The sequence below is a fragment of the Zonotrichia albicollis genome, chromosome 7, assembly GCF_047830755.1.
Source record: "Zonotrichia albicollis isolate bZonAlb1 chromosome 7, bZonAlb1.hap1, whole genome shotgun sequence".
Lineage (NCBI taxonomy): Eukaryota > Metazoa > Chordata > Aves > Passeriformes > Passerellidae > Zonotrichia > Zonotrichia albicollis.
Window position 1 is genome coordinate 38,914,959 of NC_133825.1, and position 24,777 is coordinate 38,939,735.

Sequence of the window (24,777 nt, forward strand, 5' to 3'; positions counted from 1 at the left end):
TGAGGATGATCAATGTCTCATCTTACTCCAAGAGCACAGTTTCTTTTCCAGTTTCCCTGCTAGATTAGAATGTCCAGAATGAGTTTGATACCACTTTCACTAGGAATAGCAAGGAAGTCAGGAAGAATATTAAAACAAGTATTTGAACAACTTCTCTGAAGCTGAACAAAAATAGCACTTGGAGAATCAAAAGGCTCTTTTTTATCTACTATCTAGATAATACCAGATAATTACAGTTTCTCTCAGTCTCTCAACCTCTCTTTCTTATCTTTTCTCTTTAAAATACCATGAAATATCCTTCCATAGTGCTGACAACATCACTGTTACTCTCCAGTAGTTCCAAGACCCGGTGCATCACCACTTCAGGCAGAGAGGGGCTGTAGCTCTGCCGAACACAGCTCAGGACATGAAGGAAATGGCAGCCTTTTTCAGCATCTGCAGGAAAAAGGAAAATGCAGCCAGGCATGAAAGAAATACCTCAGTGTGTCTCTTTTGAACTATCATAATACAGATCAATCAGGAAAAATCCCAGAGCCCTAGATACAGAAACAGACATGTATTCAGAAGAAAGAGATCCTGTCTGTGCCTACAGTTCTCCAATTATCAACTGTTCCCAGTGACTTTTCTGGGAAGTGTCAGGGCTGTAACAGTAGTAATGAGGGTGAAAGATAACTCAGTCTTGACTACTCTTAACATACGTGGCACAGTACAACTCGATGAGGAGTTTAATAATGCAAGGGCACCTCCACTGTGCACCTGTGCAGGCCATCCCGTTTTTGCAACTTCAGAAGGAACCAAATGAAAGTCATTTTACTGAGACCCAACTTCACAGCCTTCAAGCACAGCAGGGAGATGCGTGGCCAAGGCCTGTAACCGCTGGCCCAACGCTGGCATCTTGTGGAAAAATTGCTGCACTGCAACTGCATTCACCTCGCAGTGCTATCCCATCCCTACCCTGCAGACCACCCAGACAATTATGGGAGTAGACAGTCATGGAACCATCAGTATCAGATTTTATCTCCTTTTAAGTGGAATTAGCCCTGCAATGTACAAGAGAAGAGAACTTTAAAATAACCCCCTTTGCTAGGGGCAAGCACAGAGGTGGCTGCACACATCTGTTCTGTGCTAGGTGGGGAATTGTTTGAAGCTGTCCCAGTCATCATTTCCTCCACTAATCATCAGTGCTGCAAGCTCCCAGTCCCCCAGGTGCTGAGGTCCACAACATATTTCTCCACAGCAGCTGACAATGGAAAAAAGACATAAATCAGATTTCTCAGCACAAATTATTTTCCATCTCCTTTGCTCACGTGATGCAAGGCAAGTTTGATAAGGGTACTGAGAAACTGCCATGGGCCAGGAAGAGCCTTATATTTTGTTGTGTTTTGTTTTTTTTTTTTTTAGTTAATTCTCTACTCTAGAATCTGCTGAGCCCCAGAGCTGGATCAGAAAAAGCTGCTGTGAAAAGTCACTGGTAGATAGCAGTAAATAAACAGTTCAGCCTAATTCTGATTAGGCTGTGAATCAGGCAGATATACTTCCTCAGAAGTATCCAGCATGATAAAAAGACCTTTGTGGCCAATAGCCAAAAATGTGTCCACTACCCTGGGAGAGATAACTGCAGAGAACAGAACAATGCCTCTACCTGGTCATAGTGACTGTTGTTGCAAACAAAATGGGCAGCTGCACTTTGCATTTGTCATAGGTTTGTCATAAGAAGGTCAAATTGCCCATCCCTGATCCAGAGGAACTTAAATCTCAATGAATTACATTAATGACTCAAGTGTTACCTAACAGTACAATGTGTACTTTCCCCCTAGATGCTGGTAGAAAACAGCACTTTGGGGAAGCTGCTGTGTACAATTATTAAGTAACCCTAAAACACTCCTGTCCCTCTTTCACTGAGATCCTGGGCTCTTGCTTTTGTCCAGCAGCTGAGGGAAGCCAGGCTGTGATTGACTGTCCTGCCTGACAACCAACATCAGAGGGAACAGAGTTTTAGGACTGCCATTTGCTCACTGTAGATGTCTCACACAGAGTATATTCTGAAATATTAAATTTAACTTCAAGTGGTTCTGGTTTTTGTCCTCTCTACCATTAGCCTGATTGAAGCCTAAAATTTATAAAACAAAGAAAGAAACAAACCAAAACCCAAATCCATTTTGCAGTTCAGTCTGGAATCAAAATGTGCTATCTGGCTATATTAAGTTTCTAGATGAACCCACAGTGGTGTCTCATGAGTGCATTTAAGATCAGGAATTATAAGTGGAGCCAAGGACTAGGATTGTCAGGTAGGCACATTACAGATCAGGGCTTGTGCAGCTCTGAGTAGGCAGGCAAGATTTTTTTTAAAATTTGTACAATAGTTTCAGACAGCTGGGTTGGGCCTGGGAATGTGTCACAACTACAGCAACGGCGCAAGGCGTTGCCTGGAAAACTGGCAGAGAAGTAACTCATTGGAGAGAAGAGTTTGATTTATCATAAATCATCCCTCTTGTCATGGAAGATTACTGTTACTCTTGGAGGAAAACGGGTAGGAATGTCTTGCAACAAACAAGAAAAAGCCCTAGAGGTGAATGGCCATGTCCCCGTTTTCTCGCTCCTGGAGCTCCCACCAGCAGAGGGGGGCCGGCAGCCACGCTCAGCTCGGCGCTCTTGCATCATCCCCGGACAGCAAACACCGCCGCCGTGCCTGCTGCTTTCCATTGAAGCTCCTTGGCTTTGCTTCCACTGCCGAGGACCAGGACATTGAAATAGTCCTTCTGGAAAGCAGCAAAGGGTCACTGACCTGGAAACTAAGCAGGGGGAAAGCTTCAAGGAGAACAAGAGGGTTTGTAAAACAGTTGCTAATTTTAAACTGCTTATTATGGAAAACATGGCTTTGAGGACTCAGGACTCTTCAAAGTCTTTTCTGTGACTGCTCTACAAATTACTCTCTGCTGCTGACTTCACTGACCGAAAGAACTTCCCAGCTTCCCATGGATCACAGAGTACTTGACCAGTCTGACAATGCACAAGAAGGGAACAAATAGGGGGCAGTCATTCAGTGCCTCTGTCATCTGTATGGAGGTTCTGGCCTTGATAGTGCCATAGTTATATTTTAAAAAGCAGGTTATCAGGAGAACTAACTGATGCATAAAATGAGCAAAGGAATGATTTGACTCTTAGAGAAATGATGTTTTTTAATTGGATAAAAGACAATAAAACAATGTGATACAGCAATTTGTTGCACTGAAACACCCTCAAGAAAACAAGTCCATATTAACCTGCATGCCCAGTAGTAACCTCTTCTCCCAAGACCTTGTCTAACATTGTATCACTCAAGAGAGACAGTTAAAACTCAAACTTGATTTTGCCTCATTTAGCCTTTTTTTTCACTGCAGAATAACCATCATACTCCAGGTCCTACAAGTGCTATTGTAGTTATGATAGTATAGGGAAATGAGCAATTTAAGATTTTATGCCTTATGTTCCAGTCAGTCATTTATTCTGTACTAAAGCACATTCTGTCCCACAAATAGCTGCACTCCTGCAGCAAGTGATCCCTGCTGACACATTCTATCCCATGAACTGAAAGACACTCTGTAGCAATGTACCTGCGTAATTAGAACACATTCACGTCAAGCACAAGTTATCACTCTGACAATAAAACACAATAGTTTGAGGGACAGGGATAACTCAGAAGCCACCTGAGGCACATTATCTGAAAAGAAATACACTTTGTTCGACTGAAATCCTTAACTACAGAAAAATACCATCTGAGCTCTACCCGAGCTTAAAATCTCCAGAGAATATCCTACTGACTTAAGCAAGTTGTATTGTTGACTTAAAGGAGGCGGGGATTTCACCTTTCTGCATGGTCACTTTTGTGTCAACTCCCCTGCAGAAACTGAACCAGCAAGATTTGCTACTTCTTCAGAATGCAGAGCAACACCTGCTAGGTGGTGACCTGACTGTATTACATTTGGTTCCTCCCAAAATCTAAGTATTCTCAAAAGATACAGATCTAAGATAATGGCTGCTTATTTCAGATGGGAGAAGTTTGCTTCCTGCTGGGCACACCTGCTCTTTCTCTCTCCATGCTCACAGGAAGCTGCTCCTGCACTCCTGCTTTTAGTTTTACTGATTAGCTACACCAGCAACAGCTTAAGCTCGAGGGTGAGGACAGGCAGCAGGAGGAGATATTGTCACCAGTATATCAGCACCAGCTCATCAGAGCTTGATCACCCTGCTACTTACGCCTGGGTTTTCGACAGTCTTCTTTAATCACATCAAGGGTCACTTTAAACAGCTCCTTATCATGGTCAGTCACCTGAAGAAAAAAGAAGAAATTGGCCTTGCTGTTGAAAAACAATCCACTGATGTGGTGTATTCTAAGCTAACACTGTCATAATTACACTCTGCACTTTATGCTGCCTCCAAGACTAATAATGGACATCAAATCTTCAGGCAATAGTTTTACTACTATTAGCAGCATCCATGAATTAGGATACAACTAAGTTTGACCCAAAGGAGGGTGACTGCCTCAGCAGAACAGCAAGCTTGAACCCACTTGGAGAACTGTCCCAGGCCCCAGGTTTCCGTGAGCTCAGCTGGATCAGAGCAGTTTGGCAACCCAGTGAACACAGGCAGAACTTGGAACAACTCAGTAGTACAACCAACAGTGAAGTAAGCTGCAGAAAATACTTCTGAGTCAACTGAGAGCATCTCGATGTCCTGCTGCTCTTTCTGAAACATTTCTACTATTTCTGCAGTATTTTTATTGTTTTTACTGATTAGGAGTTCAGTCATACCACTGAACTTTCTTGCAACCACAGCTCAGTTCCTTACATAGTATAAGTCCTTGGAGCTGCTAGGTTTCTGGAAAACCACTCCTTTTTCTTGTAGCATCTTTATTGCTTCCTTAAAAACACCATGAATCCTTTTGGAACTGGAGCTACTTTCTGACTTCACCTGGATGGAAAGAAAGGAATGAAGCAGATGGTGAGAAATCTAAGCTCAACCAAAGTTACCAGCAAAAGCTCCAGATGCTTACAAGAAAAAGATGACTTCAGATCCTCTTCAACATGAATTTTGGTACACATTTTTCTTCATTTAGTAATTCACAAATCATATCTGTTATGTATGAAATAATCAACAATGCTGAGCTTTAAACAAAACCCAAACACCAGAAGCTTGTATCAATCCTGAGGAACCACAATCTCTAAACTGCCTTCTTTGTGATTAGCAGCTATTTGGTGATGTACCAAGAAATCTTTTTTTGGAACGTTCTTGTGATGCTTGCAGTTCATTTGACTTTCTTGTTAATCAAGATTTGTTCACTTTCAGAGTTTTCCTGGTAATAAGGGTGAAGGTAGGGGTAGGAAGGTAGGAAAATCAGTATTTTGTAAGGTGATATTCAGGAGGAATCCAAGGGCTGAGGACTGCATTCCCAACTCCTGATTTCAGGGAAAGGAGAAAACTGACAAAACCAGTCAGTATTTGTTTCTCGTCCCCTTTGTTTACAAATTTTTACAAACATTCTGGTCATGCACTCAGGAGCTTCTCCACAGCCTAATGAAGTGAAAGGATAAAGAGCTTGCAAGAAATTAATACAAGCATATGAAATAAGGAAACAAAGGACTCAGTTTTAAGGGTAGGTGGGAAATTAGTTTTTTGTGAAAGGAGAACAATATATCTGAAAGTCCTAACTGAGGTTATTTAGAACACAGGGTTCTGGGTTTGGGACACTTCTAAAAGAGAAGGAAGGAAGGGGAGGAGAAAAAAAAACCAGGGAAAAGCAGTGTTTGTTTGGAAGTAGAGCAGATCTAAGAGAGTGGAATGACAGCTAGGGAAGTAGAAGGAAATAATTACTTGTGGAGGAGGGAAAGTATGTGTAGATAAGAGCAAGACTATGATTTACTCTTCTCCATCTCCATCTGTCCTACTGTGTCCTTCAACCTCCCATTTATCTAAAGACTGCTTCAGTTCCCCAATTGCTGTTTTCTCATCTGTTGGGAGCACACTGTGCTCCCTGTGGTTTTCTTTGAGAAGAGAGCTAAACTGCTTCCCACAAACCACCACGTGATAACTAGAACCACACCAGAGCAACCAGAGCAAGATCTGCCAAGCCATTCCTTCAACTATCACCAGAAATGCTCCCACCCTGTTCTGAACAGAAACATCAGACTTCACATGTCCTACTTCACTCACCAGGAGCAGCTCAGAGCCTGGGGAGTGAAGCAGGCAATCACCATGAACTAGAAGGAAAGTACATGAATATGTGAAATGGACACCACAGGAGCAAAGGAAGAATCTCTCCTCACAAAACACTCATTCAATGCATTTGCAGCTCTCAAGGGACACTGCAACAGCCTGGAAGCTGATGTACCTAACTGGGAATAGTTCTGGGATCCAAAAGGGATATTGGTGTTAGCATGCATCACAAGTTTCTCCCTCCTGTTCCTCCAGATGACCCTCAGCATTTCAACAGGCCATAATCACATCTCTCTCTCTGTCCCACAACAGCTAATTCTCTTTTTCCTCTCAAATCACCAGCAAAAATAATTGCTGAATACTTCAAGATAATTATAACAGAACAATGGCTCTTATTCTCAGTTCAGTTTCCTCTGTTTCAGACTGAAGGATTCAGTGCCTGAACCTTGTCTGTCCTCCTGTCCACCATAGTACCAATCTGGATAACAACAGACTCTACTTCTAATTACAGACTTGGCCATGCATCTGGACACTGTTCCAGTCACTGCATTAACACCACTAAGGTATTTCTCTTTATTGTGCCTCTTCTGATGAACTGAAGAAACAAACATAAAATGCATCAGGAAGGATTAAGTGAAGAGGGAATATTTGCTCACAGAAAAGCACATTCTCACAGCCATATGTAAAATGAAGAGACTTTGCCTCTCACTCAAATACAGTAATAAATCCTCAAGAATGTAAGAAATTGCTAGCAAAGCAACCAACTCAAGACTCCGATCAATTTTTAATGTGAAAGCAAACATTTGGGGAGAAAAAAAAGATAAAAATATTTCCAAAGAAGCGCAATAATTATTCGGTTTGGCTCACCACTGAAATCCTGTCAGAAAAGGGAGATAATTAAAAACAGACTCTGTATGAACTGACACACAGCTCAGCTTGGATGGATACTGAAACAGAATCACTAAGAATGCAAGTCAAGGCACTGACAGAGTGAAAGCAGCGAGGCCTTATTATAAGTAAGCAGCTGCTCCATATCAGCACTCTCTCATATGTGCTGCAGAATCCATGGAAAAGGGCTTCATGGCAGAAGGACTGTTTCTGAAAACCAAAATAGGGCTCCTACCCACTTTAATAGTACCATATTATATATTAATACAAAAATATTATGTATTATTGGTGTTTAGTAGTACCATAAAATGACAGGAAAATTTTGAGGTTTTTTCTTTGTGTGCTCTAGAACATGCTTCCTCTTCTCCATTCCTCTGGGTAAGGCAGCAATTCAGTTTCTTTGTCAACACAGACTGAAATTGCTTATTCTGCTCTTTTGGTCCACCCAAAGTAACTCCAGCATCTCATCCTGCAAATGCACAGGTCAATAGTTCTTCTCCCCAATATCTCTCCCAATGTTCACACCTCCTTTTGCAAAGTGCCCCCCTTGGGCATGCCTTAGTTTCAGGGTGCACCATTTCAGGTTCTCTCAAGCAGTAACAGCAGGGTCTTCCCCCTCTCTTCCAAATCAAGTCCTTTTCAAATAAATGAAGCTGTACATGCAAAACCTAGGAGCATTCAAGAATCAGTCACCCCTTTTGTAAAGCACGTTGTGTGTGTATGTGTGTAACCTGACACAGAAGCAGCTATTAAATAATAATTTTACTATCATTACCCTCACTCCCAAGAATGGCCAAGGGCTCTGTAGCAAAGCCAACAGAACAATCTATGTATCCAGAATTAAATTGGTCCTTTAATCAATATATTCCATCTGATAGGCCTCACACAGCTTAGTGGGCTGGTGCTGTGCAACCAGTTATTCTCAGATCTTTAAAACAAGACAAATTCTCTCTACAATCAATATTAGGTCAAAGAAATGAAGTGGCAAAGGAATTAGTGAACCTGTTTAAAACATTGGAACTATGCAACCTTTGACTCATTATGAATCACACCCTGATGGTGTTAAACTTTCCTGGTATAACCACACATGTGATTCTACTCAGGAAATCACCTTTTGCATTTCCTCATGTAATGTTTAATCCTGGGCTTAGGCAGGTGACAATTTTAATAATAGTGATCCTGGACATGTCAGTCCTGAAGTCCTATAATAAGCTTTGCAGCTTATTATAGCAAATAATATTTAAAATAATATTTTTATATGTTTAAATAATATTTAAAAACATTTAAATAATATTTAAAGCAGTGGTGAAACTTCCTTGAGAGGCAGAAAGACAAAGACCCTGCATCAAGAACTTCCAGTGAACTGTTACACCTACAGTACAATGAACAGGGTGGGCACAGACAGTGTGAACAACACTGCAAAACTTCCTGCTTTAACTACTTTCCATTGGTGACCTTGAGATAACATTCAAATCAAGAGGAGCACAAACAGCACCCTCTGGAAAGCACAACTCAAGCCATGTGTCCAGGGCAGTGACATTCACAAACTGGAATGGCAGCACTAAAATAGCACACACTATAGCTTATGCATGGCAGAAGGGCAGAAATATTGTTAATCAAGACTGGCTGGTTTAAAGCATTTCAGTTGAGAAACTGGATGGATCCACTTAACATGCAGCTTTCTTTAAAAATGGGACCAAAGGCTTGTCCATTTGCCAAACATAATTGCCTAAGTCCAGTAAGTACACTCTGGAGGTTCTCTAAGCACAAAATTACTTTTTCTTCTTTTACTCGCAGTCTTCCTTCTGGTACCCACCCCTCCAGACTCAAGAGTCACTTGTTTTAAGGGCTAGGGAAAAGGCTACACCTTTGGGATAGATGGGGAACTGGTTATGCAAATTAAAGCTCCAATGGCTTTAAAACTCATAAAAGATTTGTTAATTTTTAACTACTTTTAAAAGCAGTTAAATTCTCTTCCTCATCATTTGTAGACTATAAAATTAAATTTTCCCTAGTATATGTCTGAGAAGAGGAAATTATTTCAGTTCTGCCAGATGCATCTGCTAGAGGGAAATTTATTCCAGACAGGCAGAAGACTGCACTGCCAGGGAGGCATCAGGACTGGAATGAGGCATTTATTGTAGGACCTGTATGGGATGTGGACAGGGCTCAGCTACACAGTAATGCTGAAAAGGAACACAGAGATGCTGCCAACCTCAAACCATCCCAGCTAACTCTTCCATCTTCACCCTCTGCTCCACTCCACTGCAGTGACTCCACAGCAGCTCATCACCTCCCTGGGGAAAATATTCCATGGGGAGACACTCTCCCACTATGATGAACATTGTGTAAGTACTTTACAAGTTGGGAAAGAGATGAAGGGGGAAAGGAAGAGAAAGGAAACAAATAGTTTAACAGCAACTTGTGCTCTAGAACACTGGAATCAGGATAAAAAAATAAATCTATACATCCAAATAACTCATCCTTTTACAAGCAGGAAAAGTGCAAGAAGTGAACAAGTGTGTATATTGAGGCATGGCCTAATTAGCTGAGTTGGCTCTGTAGCTCCTGCCTTGCCAAATAGGCCACAATAACATTGTTCCACATCAGCAGCACCTTTTATCCTCTTGGTTTGAGAGCAGCACAAAACAAAAGACTACTGAAGAGAAAAGAAAGGAAGAGGGACAGAAATCAGATCTATTACACTTCCTTTTGTGGATGGAACTGGGTACTTGACCCTTTGCCAATTATGAAAGGTGACACCTTCTAGAGATGGAGTAGACGAACAAGGAAATACATTTCCAGAGCATTACTAGGCTCTCCTCCTAAGGCATTCATGCCACTTGACAACTGAAGGTCTTTTCTTATGCAAGAACAGATAACCTTCTTTGCAAGAAATTAGTAGTAATGGACAATAAGTAGAACTGCAATTTCTAAATAAGCAGCTGTGCACTCACATTCCTGGGACATATACTCACGTCCTTGTATCAGGGTCAGGAGCAACTAACAATTATTATGATAGCTCTTTATGACTGCTAATAACACTGATGCTATAGTATTTTTCTTGATTTGGGGTTTTTGAGTTATTTTTCTTTTGGTTGGTTGGTGTTTTGTTTGGGTTGGGTTTCCTTGGGGGATTTTTTCAGTCTTTCTATGTTTGTTCTGCACCAGTTCCTACTTTAAATGGCTTTGTAAATTATTTATCTTAGTCTTTCTATAAATGCTGAAGCATTTAAGTTTCCAGTATTGGACACAATGGCGACTACTTCCTTTATTGTAAAGTGTTTGGGAACTTTCAATACTGCTTCAGCTAGTTTAGAATGTACCAGGTGCCATGTTGGATAATCTACTAGCAAAATTTTCTGTCCAAAATGAGAATAGCTCCTGTTAGTGCTAATATCCATGTTTGTTTTACAGCAAACCAGGAAAAAATACTTTAATGAAAACAAACAAACAACCCCAACTCAGTTATCAAGAAGAGCTATCAGCAGCAGTTCAACAAGGCCAACAAGAAAAAAGCTACTTTTCATTATTATTCAACCTTATCTGCAAGAGTTTGAGTTTTGTGTTATTTTTTGGGTTTTTTAAGAATGAAACAAGCATTAGAATTCAACATACCATAGCACTTAACATTACAGCGCACTTAAAAATCAGGGTAAAAATGTCTGCCAGGGATTTATTTCTCTACAGAAAACCAAAAAGTAAACAAATGAATCACAACACTCCAGCTTAAGTTCCAATTGCCATTGCTTTCATGATAAAAGATGTATTTGTAATCTTTGCAGAAAATTATCACTTCATACAAGTTGAAAATCTGGTTTGTAATTTATCCACCTAATACAGAATAATATAAAGCCATTTTACAAAATGGGTGTTGTTCTGTTTCCCATTCTGCAGCTGATCAAGAGGTTACTAACACACTGGAAAATTTGTTAATAGTTTGGTTACACATAACTGCCTGTAAACTGATTTCAATTTAATGCCACCTTCTCATCCTTTCACAGTTAGGGACTTCCAATGTGAGAAATGTAGCAGAGAGCACGGTTCATCCACTCATCATAACCTCCTCTCGAGAGCTGCATCTCTATTAATATACTGAGCTTCAAATGAGAAACTAGACAAAGATTTTGTGCTCCCTTCTCCTGATTAGATCCAGGATCTCAAATCTCTGTCCCAAAAAACTCAAGCACCTTAAAGGGTTCTCTTTTTTTTGACACAGCTACTAATTACAAATCTAGATACAGTAGTGACTGTTGCAGGCTGTAAGAGTGCTCTGCCCTAACACAAGATTACCCCTAATAAAAGAATGTTCTTACATTACTTTTTCCAGCCCAGTTTTGTATGTCTAAAGGAACAAGATTTCTTCAAGCTCTGTAAATAATTAATGTGTAAAGCTCAAGCACTAGTTGGTTTTTGAATTCTCTGAATACACCAGTCTATTATCTGTTTATGCTTTAAAAGAGTACATGGTATTATCTCCCCCCACTAGAAGCCTGGAACAGGGGCATTCACTCACCTCCTCACAGCTGGGGCTGGGTAGATGCACACCCATCAGAGACACCAGAGAATCAACGGTCTCCAACTCCTGCTGGTAAAAGGTCTGAACTTTGTTTTCTAATAAAAAGCCTTGCACTTTCTCATACAGCATGTGGATTGAGAAATTCTGACCCTCCGGGCCACTACAAGGATACACAGAACATGTCAAAAGGTAAGAAATGTGTTTTAGAACAATTACATAAAGTAATTGTAAAAAAAACCAAACAACAGTCCACTGGACTGGTTTCAAAGGTCAAAGGATGTTTTACTGTTCTTAAAGAATTTGAATTTAAATCCTTAATTAAAACAGATCATTTTTATAAGTATAAACATTCAACTGTTCTTCTTCAATCATTTGCTGTTAGGCTTTTTGTGAATTTAAGATCTGTAGTCTCTGAAACAACACTACATGCACCAGGCCTCCCAATAAGCATCCAGCTACCCTGAAACTGAGTACAGGAGTGAGTGTTTGACTCCGCTTATTGAGGCTATGGATTTGTGATTTGACAATGACAAGGGCAGGAGAGCACTTCAGTGGAACAGCTCCTCAACCTTACACATAAAACAACATCAGTCAGTCAAGGATACATCTCAATCCTCTGCTGACCTCAGCCCCAAATCTTGCTCTAAATCCCATTTTTTTTCACTAGATGAAAGAGGTCTGTACACATTATTTTACTTCCTTCCTAATATTCACTTTAGTTCAGCACTATATTTCTTTCCTCAGATTATGGACAGGTATCTCATCTGTATCTATCACCAATTATTTGGGAGAAAAGCAGACTGCTACTGTAATGAATGCAGTCTGAATCACAGTCAGGCCCTGCTCTATTTTTTTCCAGAGTTATTACAACAAGTAAACAATCATAATATCCCATACTTTGCCCCAGGAGCAGTTCTGCATACTGCATTTACCTCTGTATTTCCTCAGGGCTCTTGAAAGGTATATCATAAACTTCTCTATAGAGACAGGGGAGCTCCAGCATTCTCGAAATCTGGACATCACACACAGGATCATCCACTTTATCTGGAAAGGCAACGAGAACTTGTAAACCTGGCCAGGACTCCCACACAATTTTTAAAGCAAGCAAACCTAAGGCAGCACAACAGAGTTTCACAGCCAGTATTAAATTGGCAAAATTTGTTCACTGTGGTTTTCATAAAAACAAACCACAAAGGCCAATCCTTCTTTTACAGTTTACAAGGAGGAAAAATGGCCTGTTGTGGTGCATTACAGATTATGATTTTGTCTGACAACTTATTTAACCAGAATTTATGATCTCTATTTTACCTTTCAGCAGCCTTTATCCATTAAATGAAGTTAACACGTAGTAAGGAGCTTTATTTGGGCCAAAGTGAAAGCAATTTAGAGGCTATTTGAATTGCATGGCTCTCTTTGGTATTATTACCAACCCATGAATGGGTTGTACATACTCATAAATCTTCTGTCTGGAAAGGGAGGCTGAACTCCCTTGCAAACTTAAGCTAGAGCTGAAAAATCTAGATTTTTTTATCTGACTTATACAGGGTTTTTAAAAGACAGGATTTTCTTCACTAAAGAAATCATTTCAGTATTATCTAAGTAAGATCTCACTGGGGAAAATCAGCTCTTACACAACAGCACAGACACGGAACTGAGAAGCAGTTATGTAACTGGAAGCTCCCAGAGCTGTGGGCTGCAGAGCCCTGCTGCTCCAGGAGCTGTCAGACACAGAGGCAGCACCTGCACGCAGATCTGTGCCTCAGGAACACTTCTCCCTCATCCTGCACAGCCAGGGAGCTGAGGAGAAGCCAGGCTTCAGAGGGACCCTGCCCATATGCTGCTGCCTGCCCAGGGAATGGATTGGCTGTGATGAACAGCAGCCACTTCTCCAAAGCCCTCAGCACCCTTGGTGAAGTGGGACACAGACGGTCAGAAGCTCCCTTCCCACAGGCTTTGGCTGCTCTACTTCAACACAGAGAAATGTGAAGAGCAAATCACTCTTGCAGACACCCAACCACAGTGTCTGTGTGGTATTCTTGTATGCATGCTAATCAGCTTTTACAGTTTTTCCAGGAATGCCTCGTTTACAGGCAGTCTAACCTCACACATTACATAGAGTGTCTTCTGACCTTATGCTGCTACAACTGAAATAAAGATATACAGATGAGAATCCTTAGAAAAATGAGATGCCAGAAAATAATGTGGAAAATATTCAATTAATTACATAAAGCTCAGATATTTTCACAGATTCAGACATCTTAGTTACCTATATCACAGATTCATAACACTCACAAAAACATGAAGCCTGAATTTCTCTTTGTTGCCTATAGGTTCGGATGTGACCTCTGACCCTGACAACATCCCCAATCTCCAGCTTGGTTTTCTGGCTTACTGTTTCTTGGAGTTTCTTCAGCTGTTCAAACACACTCAGACTGCTGGGTGTGCTTGGATGACCTGCAAGAAGTGAGGGAAAGGGAGTCAGGCACTAAAGTCAATGCATTAATTGTCATTTTGCATTCATCCACCTAAGCACCACAGGAGTCATATCACTAAAAAAGGGTAAGGTCCCAGGCACCATGTGTCCTGGGTAGGAAAACTTCTGGGTGACAAAACTGGTTTACTGTATTGTACTTATTTGAGTTGTTCACCTGGGGAAAATATAAAAGGGAGAAGACACTGATTTACCTCTGAAAATGTCATAGATGGGTTGCAGAATTGAAACATAAATTTCAAATTGTTTTGGCATTTTTTGATTTCATCATACTAAGATGGATGAAAGGGGAAAAGTTAGCTGAACTTTTTATGCAAAAGAAGAACGAGTCATCTGAGGTGGGGCCAAAGCATTCATGTGATGCAATTTGATGTCTACACTGGGGTGAATCCAGCTGAGGTGAATTCAACTTGACAGAACCTCACATTCACATAACACTGCTTTGTAGGACAGTAAATCCTTCATAACTTAAAACCTGATTATTGCTCCAAGAATCCCTGATCACAATTACAAAGGGCTGGAAGAAAGTTTCTTGTGCCCCTCTAAGAGCTTTCTTTAGCAGGTACAAATAAAAGAATTTACATTCTTAGCATGGTGTCCATCCAAGCACTACTGATGTATGAGTAAAATAAGAATACAAGGCTGAAAAGCATTCTTGGTCCTCATTCTATTTCAAGCAGTATTTCATGCAATTCCTTTTAATGCATCTTAGTTCCTCATTGAAGTTCCTCAAAACTGATTTGATTGCATGTCTCCTTTTTCTTTTTTTTTTGAAAGCTGTGCCAGATCATCACCTCTCCAAAGTGAGAGCTGTCTTCTACATTCCAGTTGGGACCATTTGTACCACCTGTCATAGGATTGTTAAATATAAGTATGAATTATCTGTCTGTATAAATGGGCTTGTTCCACAGACATCAGAGCTTTTAACTTTTACATCAAGCTTTCCTTTCTCCATTCTATTAATATGCATTCCTAACACTGCAGATGACACCAGTAAGATTTATTTCAGTAGGATTTGATCAGTTCCATATTAGGGTTGTCAATCCACTACATGGGCTTCCAAGAAGAGCCAAAGTAGAAAGAATTCTGTACTTTGATCTACAAGAAACAGTGGGAGAAAAAGCAAAGAGACAGCTAGACACTAGTGAGTTGTTCTGTTACAATAATACATTAATTTCAAATGCACAATTACTGCACATTTAGGACTTGCCCAGATTGTAAAAGACTGCTGGCATCCTCCCACTGTGTTTGAAGATACTTTCAAGTTCTTTGCTGACAGTGTCTCTATGAGCAAGAGTATATGAATCCAAACAAAGCAAGGATAAATCCTGAAACCAAAATCACCAGGGCAGGTCAATGGACTGACTTTGGAAACAGAAGTTGTGGCACATTTCCAGCCTAGTTCCTTACTAGATGAAGGCACAGTAAGAACCTTAACAGGCAAATTCTCTGAACAATGTCACAGCAGAGAAATGAAATATCATATTACTCAAATAAGGAAAAGGTAGGGACAGGACATAATGTAATAGTTTTATTGGCATCACCCTTGAACAAAACACAAAAAACTAATAGAAAATTCCCAAAATGGCCCAGGTAGTATTTGCTCTTCTGTAAGTTTGATCACTTATTAAATTATTTAAGACAGACATAAGTTTAAAAAAAAACAGTCAAAAGAGGACTTATTTCTTTGATAAATTACCTGATAAAGGTGTTTCTGCTACCATGGGATTTTTCCAGCAGACACAATTTATAACTCCAGTACTATCATCCACTGCAAAAAAAAAAAAAACAAAACTGCAAGCATTACAGACTAGGAAAGCAAGCAGTTATGTTCCAAGAAGTGAAGATACATAAATATGTAGGGAGATAACTGCCAAGGAATCTCATTCCAACTGGTTTGGAAGGTAAAGTCCAAACTCTACTTGCATATCTGAAATAATTTCCACAGTTGTTTCAGACATGGAAGTAGCTCTGCACCAGATGTGCTTATGTGCATAGTCAGCAAAGTAACAGGTATATTCTCAAAGAAAGATCATACAGTAATTTAAATTATGAGGCTTCAGTACATATATTAAATACTAAGGGGTTTTAATCTTGTTGACAAGGTCAGGAGAAGAATTAGTTTTGAAGGCTGAAGTCAGACAAATTCAAACAGGAAACCAGGCACAAACTACAGAAGCATTACTGTTAGAGTGATGGAACAGCACTTCAACATTTGGGGATACAACCACGTCAATAAACCAAGAGTGCAGCTGCATTGGTTTCCATGCCAATATTATGCTCAAAGTCTTCTGGTCTTTCCAATTCAAGATGATGTCCAGGGAGCAGAAAGGCAGCTCCCCTAGGCAGGAAGAACAGAAGACACGCATGCTTGTGGCTCTGCTCTAAGCCAGGAATTCCCAATTCAGAGTGTAGGTGCTGGTGGCATGCATGCCACTTCCTCTGCTGAAAAGGCTCAACACCTTCTCCTGAGCATGGAGCTGTTCTTCCTGTTCTGCCAGTGACCAATGAAAATCACTTTGACAATTTCTGCTCCAGGCACTGCATTGTCAATGACAGCAGGAAAAGACAAAACTCAAAGGAAACTAAAATCTGTCTGAAGAATCAATTTTCCATAGATCAAGGGACTGTATATAGATGGCTTGTACAACAAACACTCTAAATAGAAAGACACTAAATATCTGTCAAGGATCATCCAGCCAATGCACCTTGCTTCTTGAATGTAACATCTCCAAGACTGAGATTCCACTCCTCACAAGTGGAAACCTGCAATTTTCTTCTTCTCCTTAAAGCAGGTCCATGACTAAAAAAGTAAAGCTACATAGTAAAGTAAACCTAGTAAAAACATAGTAAAGTAAACTTTACATAGTAAAGTACATACTACATAGTAAAGTAAACCTTTACTATGAAGGTGCTGATTGATACCTGCAGTCATTTCCTCTGGGAACCATAGCATCAAAGCAAAATGCTTTTGCATTGTCTCACGTGTTTTAAAACAATCTCCCTGTTTGGGGGGGTCTAATTTCAAATTATTCTTTTGCCTTCCAGTTTCCAAGCAGTTTAGCTGCACATTCCTATTAGCAAACTTACAGCACTTATAAGATGCAGGCAATTCCAAATTCCATCACAAAAGTATGCTCCTCTCTGCTCTCTATGCTTTGAGCTGCTGTGTCTGCAACTATTTCAGCAGCTTTAATTTTGTACCAGAGCACAGATAACGATCTGCTGGTAGGATTTCCTCTCCTTGGTACAGACAGACAGCAACTATTTTAGTAGGAGGCAGAACCCTCATAAGCCATGCCCAAGCCACGTGTGCAAGCCAGCAATGGCAACAAGAAGCAGGGCAGATAACATTTCACTCCTGCATTCCCACAGTCTGTAGATGTTCCAGCTTGCACCAACCAAGACAGACAGGCTTCCTAAGAAGGGCCTGGAAACAAACCAAGACTGAAGGATTAGGAGGCCAGACTGCTTCTCCTCAGTGTAACAGCTGAAAACAGAGTTCTGGAGAGACTGACCTGTACTTGACCACAGAAGGAATCTGGTAGCAGAGTAAGGTTCTGAAACAAAGTTTTGGAATTTCATAGATGAAAGCTTTGAGCAAAAAGACAAGTAACTCTTGCAATTGTATTCTAATTAGACAATCTATTTTAAATGCACAAGGGGTCTACAAACTCTTGAAAACTTCCTGTGCTCCCTATGCCGCCCTTCCTCATCTCTTTGGGTTTAAACTTTTGTTTATTTGGGTTTTTTATGGGTGTACTTTTTGTTTGTTGGGGTTTTTTTCCTGGTTTTTGTTTGTTTGGCTTTGGTTTCTTTGATTCTTGCTTAATTATTTGAGGGGTAGCTCAAAGCTACCTCCTAAATGAGATAATTGTGTAAATTTTTATTTCTTTGTGACAAAAAGGGTATGGCTCTTGTCAGGCCTGCATGGACCTACTGAGATGCCGGTGATTTTTTTTTATTTTAAGTCGATTGCCTTTTAGCTTTTAAAGTTAGTTTTGGAATACAAAGAAAACCACATATGATGTTTGGTTTTGTTAAAAAGCAAAGGAGACAAAAGGGGCCAGAAAGGTGCACTAGGTAAAATATGAGCTTGATCAAAGCAATGTTTTAATTAGATATCATTCTCCTAACTTATCATAATAATAGCAAGAAACAATCAAATCAAAGTGTCAAAATAAGATATTACATAGCATGTAATTTTAATTTTTTAGCCAGGAAAGAGTAAACTAACTCTTTTTCACAATTATAATTTTGTCATCAGTTCTGGCTCTAGAGTTTTCAGCAGAGGACCTAAAATTCTTTAAAGTGACTGATGTGTATTCTGAAACAGACAAATAGGAAGTGAGGGGGGAGGATCAAGGCAGGGACACAAAGACATTTCAGTTCCCTATCAGAGGGAAAGTACAAAGGGGGAATTGCTTTGTAAGTCACTTTTAAGCAGATGGAAAGTGAGCAAGTCTTGAGCAGTGTGTGGCACTCCAACTGATGCAACCCCTGTGACTCACCAGAGTCTGTTGAACGGAGAGATGCAAGAAGTTACAAGCAGGAAACTGTCTAAGAAGTTACAGTTTTGTGCTGCCAGAGTCAGCTTGCCTGAAAGGGAGGGCAGGCTGGGGAGGGCCACTCTGGCAGGTAGCCTGAAAACTCAAACCAGGAACTGCTGGAACAAAGAGTGGAGCTGGATGTGAAAGACAGCAGGAAGCCAGGCTTACTGTGAGCTGCACTTGAAGGTCGGCTGATCTAAGGCCTTAATTCCACTACTCTGCAGTTTCTTTTTATTTCTATTCCTCTACTTTCTGCTCCAGTCAAACATTTTCCACAGGTGTAGTTGTTAAACTGCTGCTGAGAGCAGCATGGAAAACCCTTACCCACAGAATTGGTTTTGTCTTGGTCATTTTGATTCTGTCTTCCTCTGTTCTCATGAAGAGATAAATGCATTTGCAGTCAATGCCACCCTGCAGCAGTTTGATGCTGGGGTATCTGGGAGCTGGTTAATTCATCAGCTGTATCTTCACAGCACTCCCAAGGGTCAGGGAACTGCAATCTTACAAGCAAAGGAGCTGGGAAGGAGAGGCACTCTGTGACTCACCTCCACCAGGTGAAAACCCATGGCAGAGGAACACACTGGCCATAAGGACTTCAATAGGATCTCTGCATTTGGCTCCCCCTTCCTACTGTGAGGTGACCTCCCCCCACCTTTTGAAACTTGCCACATCATCACTGCTGTACTCTGCTTTTTCTCCAGATGTAAAAGACAGCTGAACAAAATGACAATCAGATGTTTCCATGTTAATAAAACTGAATACTGGGAAAAGCAATACAGAGGAGACAACTCCCAGCTGGTGTTGGCAAGAACTGGTCTATGATGCTTCAGTTAGTTTGTTAAGACTCTTGTGCATCTAAACATAAACAAGCTCCTGACAGCTTTTAGAAGTTGGCTCCAAGATATGACAAGACATACAAAAAGTAAGAAAGGATTTCTAAGGTTCAAATATGGAAGAAGTGATTTCCCATTTGTGGGCACTGTTCAATACATTTGCACCTAACCAAAGCTACTGCAAATAGGAGGGGAAGGTAGCAGAGACCAGTGACAAAGCAATACCTAAAGTTAAGATCTGCTACATGACCCCACATGAATCAATCACTCTGTGTTAACAATTTAATTCTCTATTTTTGAAGTGGAGATAAACAGTAGCTTCCCTACATGTGCCAGGTAATCTCAGCTGTAGATATATATTAGGATTAGAACACATTTGTTTCAAGAACACACAAGGACCACATAGGGAGACCTTTTAGTTCTAACAGTAACTAAGATAAACAGTAAAGGCTGATAAGTGCAAGAAGAAAGAGAGACATTTTCCTTACCTCCATAATTATAAAATGCATCTCGCTCCTTCTTTTGAACCACTGTCCCAACAACATCCACCTGTCTTATAGGATGTCCATTATAAAAGAATATACCTAGACACAAAACATGCTTGATTAGTGTAACAATTTCTTTTAACACCCTACTCTACATAGTCACATTTGTCAATTAAAAAAACCATACTTTCTTACATATTTAATAAATCTTAAATTATACAGCACCTACACAGGAAAAATCCCCTGTATCACTGAAGACTAGGGACACTAAAAGGAGAAAGTATCAGCTGTACTTAGGATACTAAAAGCTTGCTTTTGTAGAGTGTCAGAATCTTATTAACCTCTTGTTTTCCTGCACATTTGAATCTGAAAAACAGTTTGCTTGCTGCAAGCTTTAGGGGGTTTTTCTTTGTTTGTTGCTTCATTTGGGTTTTTGTTTTCCTTTGCTTTGTTGTTTGGTTTAGGTTTTTTTTTATATCTTCATAAGGCTTCAGAATAAATAACAGAACACAAAGGAAGCAGTTTGAGCTTCTCACAATGCAGCTGTTCCTGATTAAGGCAGAGCCTCCGAAAGGAAAACTAACATAATTCTGTCTTTCATTTCTAGAGGAACAGGAGCTGTGGGGGCAGGGGGAGGGCAACAGCCCTCTCAGACTGCAGAGTACACTACTGCAGTCATTGTGGACTGCATCCTGAACTTCAGTTTCTGAAAACACATGTTCTAAAAACATCCCTTCAAAGCTATTTTTGTGCATCTATAAAGATAACTTAACACTTAGAAACATGCCCAGGAAAGAGTGAGAAATCACAGCCCAATGGACTCTGAGAGCACTGAGGCTGCCTTGCTCTGCAATCCCTTTCAAGAGAGTGACAAATGTTGTTAACAAACACTAATGTAAACATCGTACACTGAGGCTTCACAGTCCAACAGCAGGAGGAAAATAGGGCAATAAGCTCCAAATATACCCTGGGCTGGCTAGTTTTCAGTGACTGTGTTTTCTTCAGTTTTCAAATACTGCTGCTTTACTGAAATAAGCCATCTGGGATGTTCAATAACTGTCTTCTGAAAAGTAGATAACTCGAGGGACTCAGAAGGGAACATTTGGCTCCATACACCGTGGCAAGTGTTATTCTTACAAAGGGAAACACAGCAGCAAGGGAGTCAGAAAAACGTTCTGTACAAAAAAAACCCTAAATCCAAAATCCAAAAATAACTTGTCCTACATAGCTAGCAGCCTTAAATGAGCCTGGAATTAACTTTCTTCACACAATACAGAAAGAAAACACAAAAGTTTCAGAAGAAATCAGAGGTGATCAGCCAAGCAGCTCATAAGCAGAAATTCTGCTCATAAAAATCCACAGCAGTGTTTTGAGGATGCATCTAGGGCTATCATCTCAGATCTGGCTACACTAATCTGCAGTCACTGGTCAGGTCTGGCATACACAATGTTTAGCAGGTCTGTCCACTTGTCTCCCATTTCATTTACCAAATAAACACTGCTACAGAAACCCCCAGTGGAGATGCTCCCAGTGTATGCAGTCATTCACAGAATCTTACAACATCTCTGTAAAAAGTCTGGGCTAGAGCAAGACTGTGGAGCAGAGACTCCAAGCTCTGATTATGCAAACAAGCAACATGTTATTATGTTTCCTTCCCAGTTAGTAAGCTGAGTTTTGGCAGATGACAGAGACCAAATAAAACTGGTTCTCTCCGTCCCCGTAAATTCTCCTAGAACTCCACCCTTACTCTCAGAGAAACTACCTGAACTAATTTGAAGAATGAAATTATATTTAACCTAAAAAAAGTTGTTGCACTTGATGACTTCAAGGTGTAAATGACTCCTCCTTCCAGTTTATTTGTTCAAATTAAGTCCATATTGGTAGCAATAAATATATACTAAATATTTGAAGCTGTGGACAAACACATTCAGTGAGGTTCCTAATACCCCAGTAATCAACACCCAGAGCAAAATGCCATCACCATAACAGCCACAGCACTGCTACAGGGAGATATAGACACAGATCCCTCGGGCAAGTGCTGGCCATGTCTGTACCAGCATTGCTGTGCTGTTCGCCATTTCTTTAATTATTATTACCTCCTTTTATGCTATTTGTAGCTTCCCTTCCTTGTTGATAAGGTGTCACAAAGCAGTGGTGCATGACAACTCTGAGAAAAGCTCATTTCCATGATGTAATTATGTGTTACAACTGAGTTTGAAACCCACTCTCATTGCAAGGCTGCTAAGACAACACAATTGCTGTTTTTATCTGGGAGGTTTTCCAACCTTCTTGTCACCATTTATAGCAGCAGAGTAATTGGCCAGGTTTACTGCTTCCCTCTGTGTTGCTTTAAAGGATTAGTCACTGCAGCATCAAATCCTAATGCTTAAAAGTGGAAAGAAAAAACTCATTAGGTCATTCAGTCCATTTCCTCAGAGCCAATATAAGACCATTTTGTACAGTAAATTCCTGGCAATCTGTACAGTCAGAATATAAACAATCCCAGTGAAGGGCATCCCACCTTTTTCCTGGGAAGGCTGTGCCATGGTCTAACAGATGTCATTCTAGAGATGTTTTTCCTGACATTCAGACTGTGTTTCTTTCCATTCTTCCTAGTTACAACGTTTTGTTTTGCACTCATTCATTCTTAATTACCATTACTTAATGACTGATTTATAGCCAACCATATACTTAGCTTCAGCTGGTCTTTAAAAGCCCATTAAAGGCAGGAAGCATTGACAACAAACACCTACATTCTTCCTTCCTCAAAAGGTATTAATTTTAGTGTTTTTGTTGTGCTATCATTTGTTGCCAACAAATAAGATACACTGGAAAATGTCTGGTTTGGTGTATATACAGCACTACGAGAATGAACAAAATTCAGGATGTTGGTTCCAGAAAATTTCATTTTATTTGAAGTTTGGGTTAGAAAATGATGCAGGATTGCAAACAAGCAGAGTGCAGAGTGCCAGATGCACAGGAAGGGGAGAAAGCTCAAATGTACCAACGGTAAAGGCGGATATCTTGACATGACAGATACCACCTCCTTAGGATCATCTTAGGAAAAACAAAGGTAATAACAAAACTGACAAAGTTCCTGAAGCTGAAGCCAACTCAGTAAAGTAAAAGAACAGGAAGAGAAGTAAGAAGGGAAATTCAGGTATTTTGGAGTAAAGAAAAGAGCAGGACTGTACTTTCTAGGACTGTTCCTGCTATCATGAAATGTTTGTGGTTTATAATGCTAATTATTCTGATTACATTTTCACATGTGTATGTACTAATGTTCAAGACCAAACTACAATCCAATTCTGCTGGCATTGAATTGTTTTGTATTTTGTTTGAAAACAATTAAAATATGAAGAACATGGTGAAGAACAATTTTTACCAGATGCATTTCCCACACCAGTACTACTAGGAGACATTTATAAGACAGTTTAAAAAGGCCTTTAAGAAAAACTTGCTGTAGGACAAATATCAACAACAGTCTGCAGCCTAATTATTACAATGGATTTATGATAAAAGTCTCTCTCCATATTAAATAACCAGGATAGATAGATAGACTGGTATTTGTGGTTTGTGAAGTCCTCATGTACATAAAAATGGCTTCAAGAAGAGAAAAAAAACCCGCCAGTCCTTCATTTCTCCAAAAATTGCATTGCTGCTATCCTTGCTGTTAAAGAAAGCTGAAGAAGAATAACAAAACCTACAAGGCAAAACATATTCAAAGAGCCAAACAGGGGTACTTAGTATCTGTGGACAGAAAATAATAAAAATAAAAAACCACAAACAAAACATCAAAACCAAACCAAAGACACACACTGTGCTTATTGCTCTTCCTCATTAATTCTAAGTTCTCTGGGTCCCTCCCTGATAATCTTGCACCATGTCAGGCTTCAGTTGGGAGTAATGAACCCTTCCCCAGCAGAAGACACACTGCAGTCTATTTAAAGCCTGTGTAGTGAAAACAGCAATTCAAGGTCAGAGCTGTGTGGCTTCAGCCAAAGCTCACATGTGGGTGACACTGCAGAGCAGCAGGACAGACTGCAAAGCAGAAACTTGTGGGGCAAGGTCCAGCATGGAGGCCAGAATCTACAATAAGCTTGTTCCAATGTATGAAGAAAGTCACATATCTATCATATCTAGAAATTAAGGAGAAAAAAACCTCAAAACCTGTATCTGTCTTATAATGTATTAATATCCACAGGAAAAAGCAAAATCACACATCCAGCAATATCATCAACCGTCAAAATTTTGCAAAAAAATGTAGAGACAGTGGAGAGATAACAATACATGTGGCCAGAAAGGACAAGCAATTATTTAGAATTAACTTTATCAGAATATAACAAGCACCACCACACAGAGGAAACACATTACCTTAATGTAAAAGAGGTACTGGAGAGAAAGGAAAACCATTTTAACAAATATATTTTAGTTTTTACATACATTTCACATACAACCTGTTGTTCTTAGAACTTCTAAAAGAAACTAACATCACTTAGCTTAAGGTCATGGAAAACTCCTTTACTGATGTTTGTGAAGTGTTCTTCAATCCCTTCATAAAAAGTACAACATAAATCAATTACAATACTGTGTGCATCATAACCAGCACCTATAAATACCTACCTGGCACCTGTATAGATTCTCTCATTTCTGTAATATCTTTAATATAGAGCCTTGCAAATGCAGAAAACACAGGATCGATACCCCAGTGCAGAGAAGGCATCTCTTCTCCACACTTCTCAGACTGCATCCGAAACCTGTGAACACAGAAGGACCTGAAATTGTTTTCTACAAAGGTGAAGAGCTTTCACATTCATTA

The 24,777-nt window shown here is 40.0% G+C and overlaps 1 protein-coding gene across 6 annotated transcripts in view; it reads right to left on the reverse strand.

The window, feature by feature from the left end:
* Positions 1–208: 208 nt before the first annotated feature.
* The window catches only part of STN1 (STN1 subunit of CST complex), a 37,873-nt gene continuing 13,304 nt past the window's right edge, over positions 209–24,777 (reverse strand). For 4 of the 6 annotated variants that reach the window (XM_074545176.1, XM_005481121.4, XM_026799673.2 and 1 more), the window contains 9 exons: positions 24,582–24,715; positions 19,962–20,057; positions 15,790–15,861; positions 13,892–14,053; positions 12,532–12,643; positions 11,597–11,759; positions 4,828–4,950; positions 4,237–4,309; positions 209–435 (listed from right to left, as the gene is read on the reverse strand). In XM_074545176.1, the coding sequence (XP_074401277.1) occupies positions 278–435; positions 4,237–4,309; positions 4,828–4,950; positions 11,597–11,759; positions 12,532–12,643; positions 13,892–14,053; positions 15,790–15,861; positions 19,962–20,057; positions 24,582–24,708 (1,086 nt within the window). In that variant the 5' untranslated portion in view covers positions 24,709–24,715 and the 3' untranslated portion in view covers positions 209–277. Of the gene's footprint in view, positions 436–4,236; positions 4,310–4,827; positions 4,951–11,596; positions 11,760–12,531; positions 12,644–13,891; positions 14,054–15,789; positions 15,862–19,961; positions 20,058–22,054; positions 22,281–24,581; positions 24,734–24,777 lie in introns of those variants that run through there. The other 2 variants (XM_074545177.1, XM_026799674.2) reach the window with 2 other exon arrangements.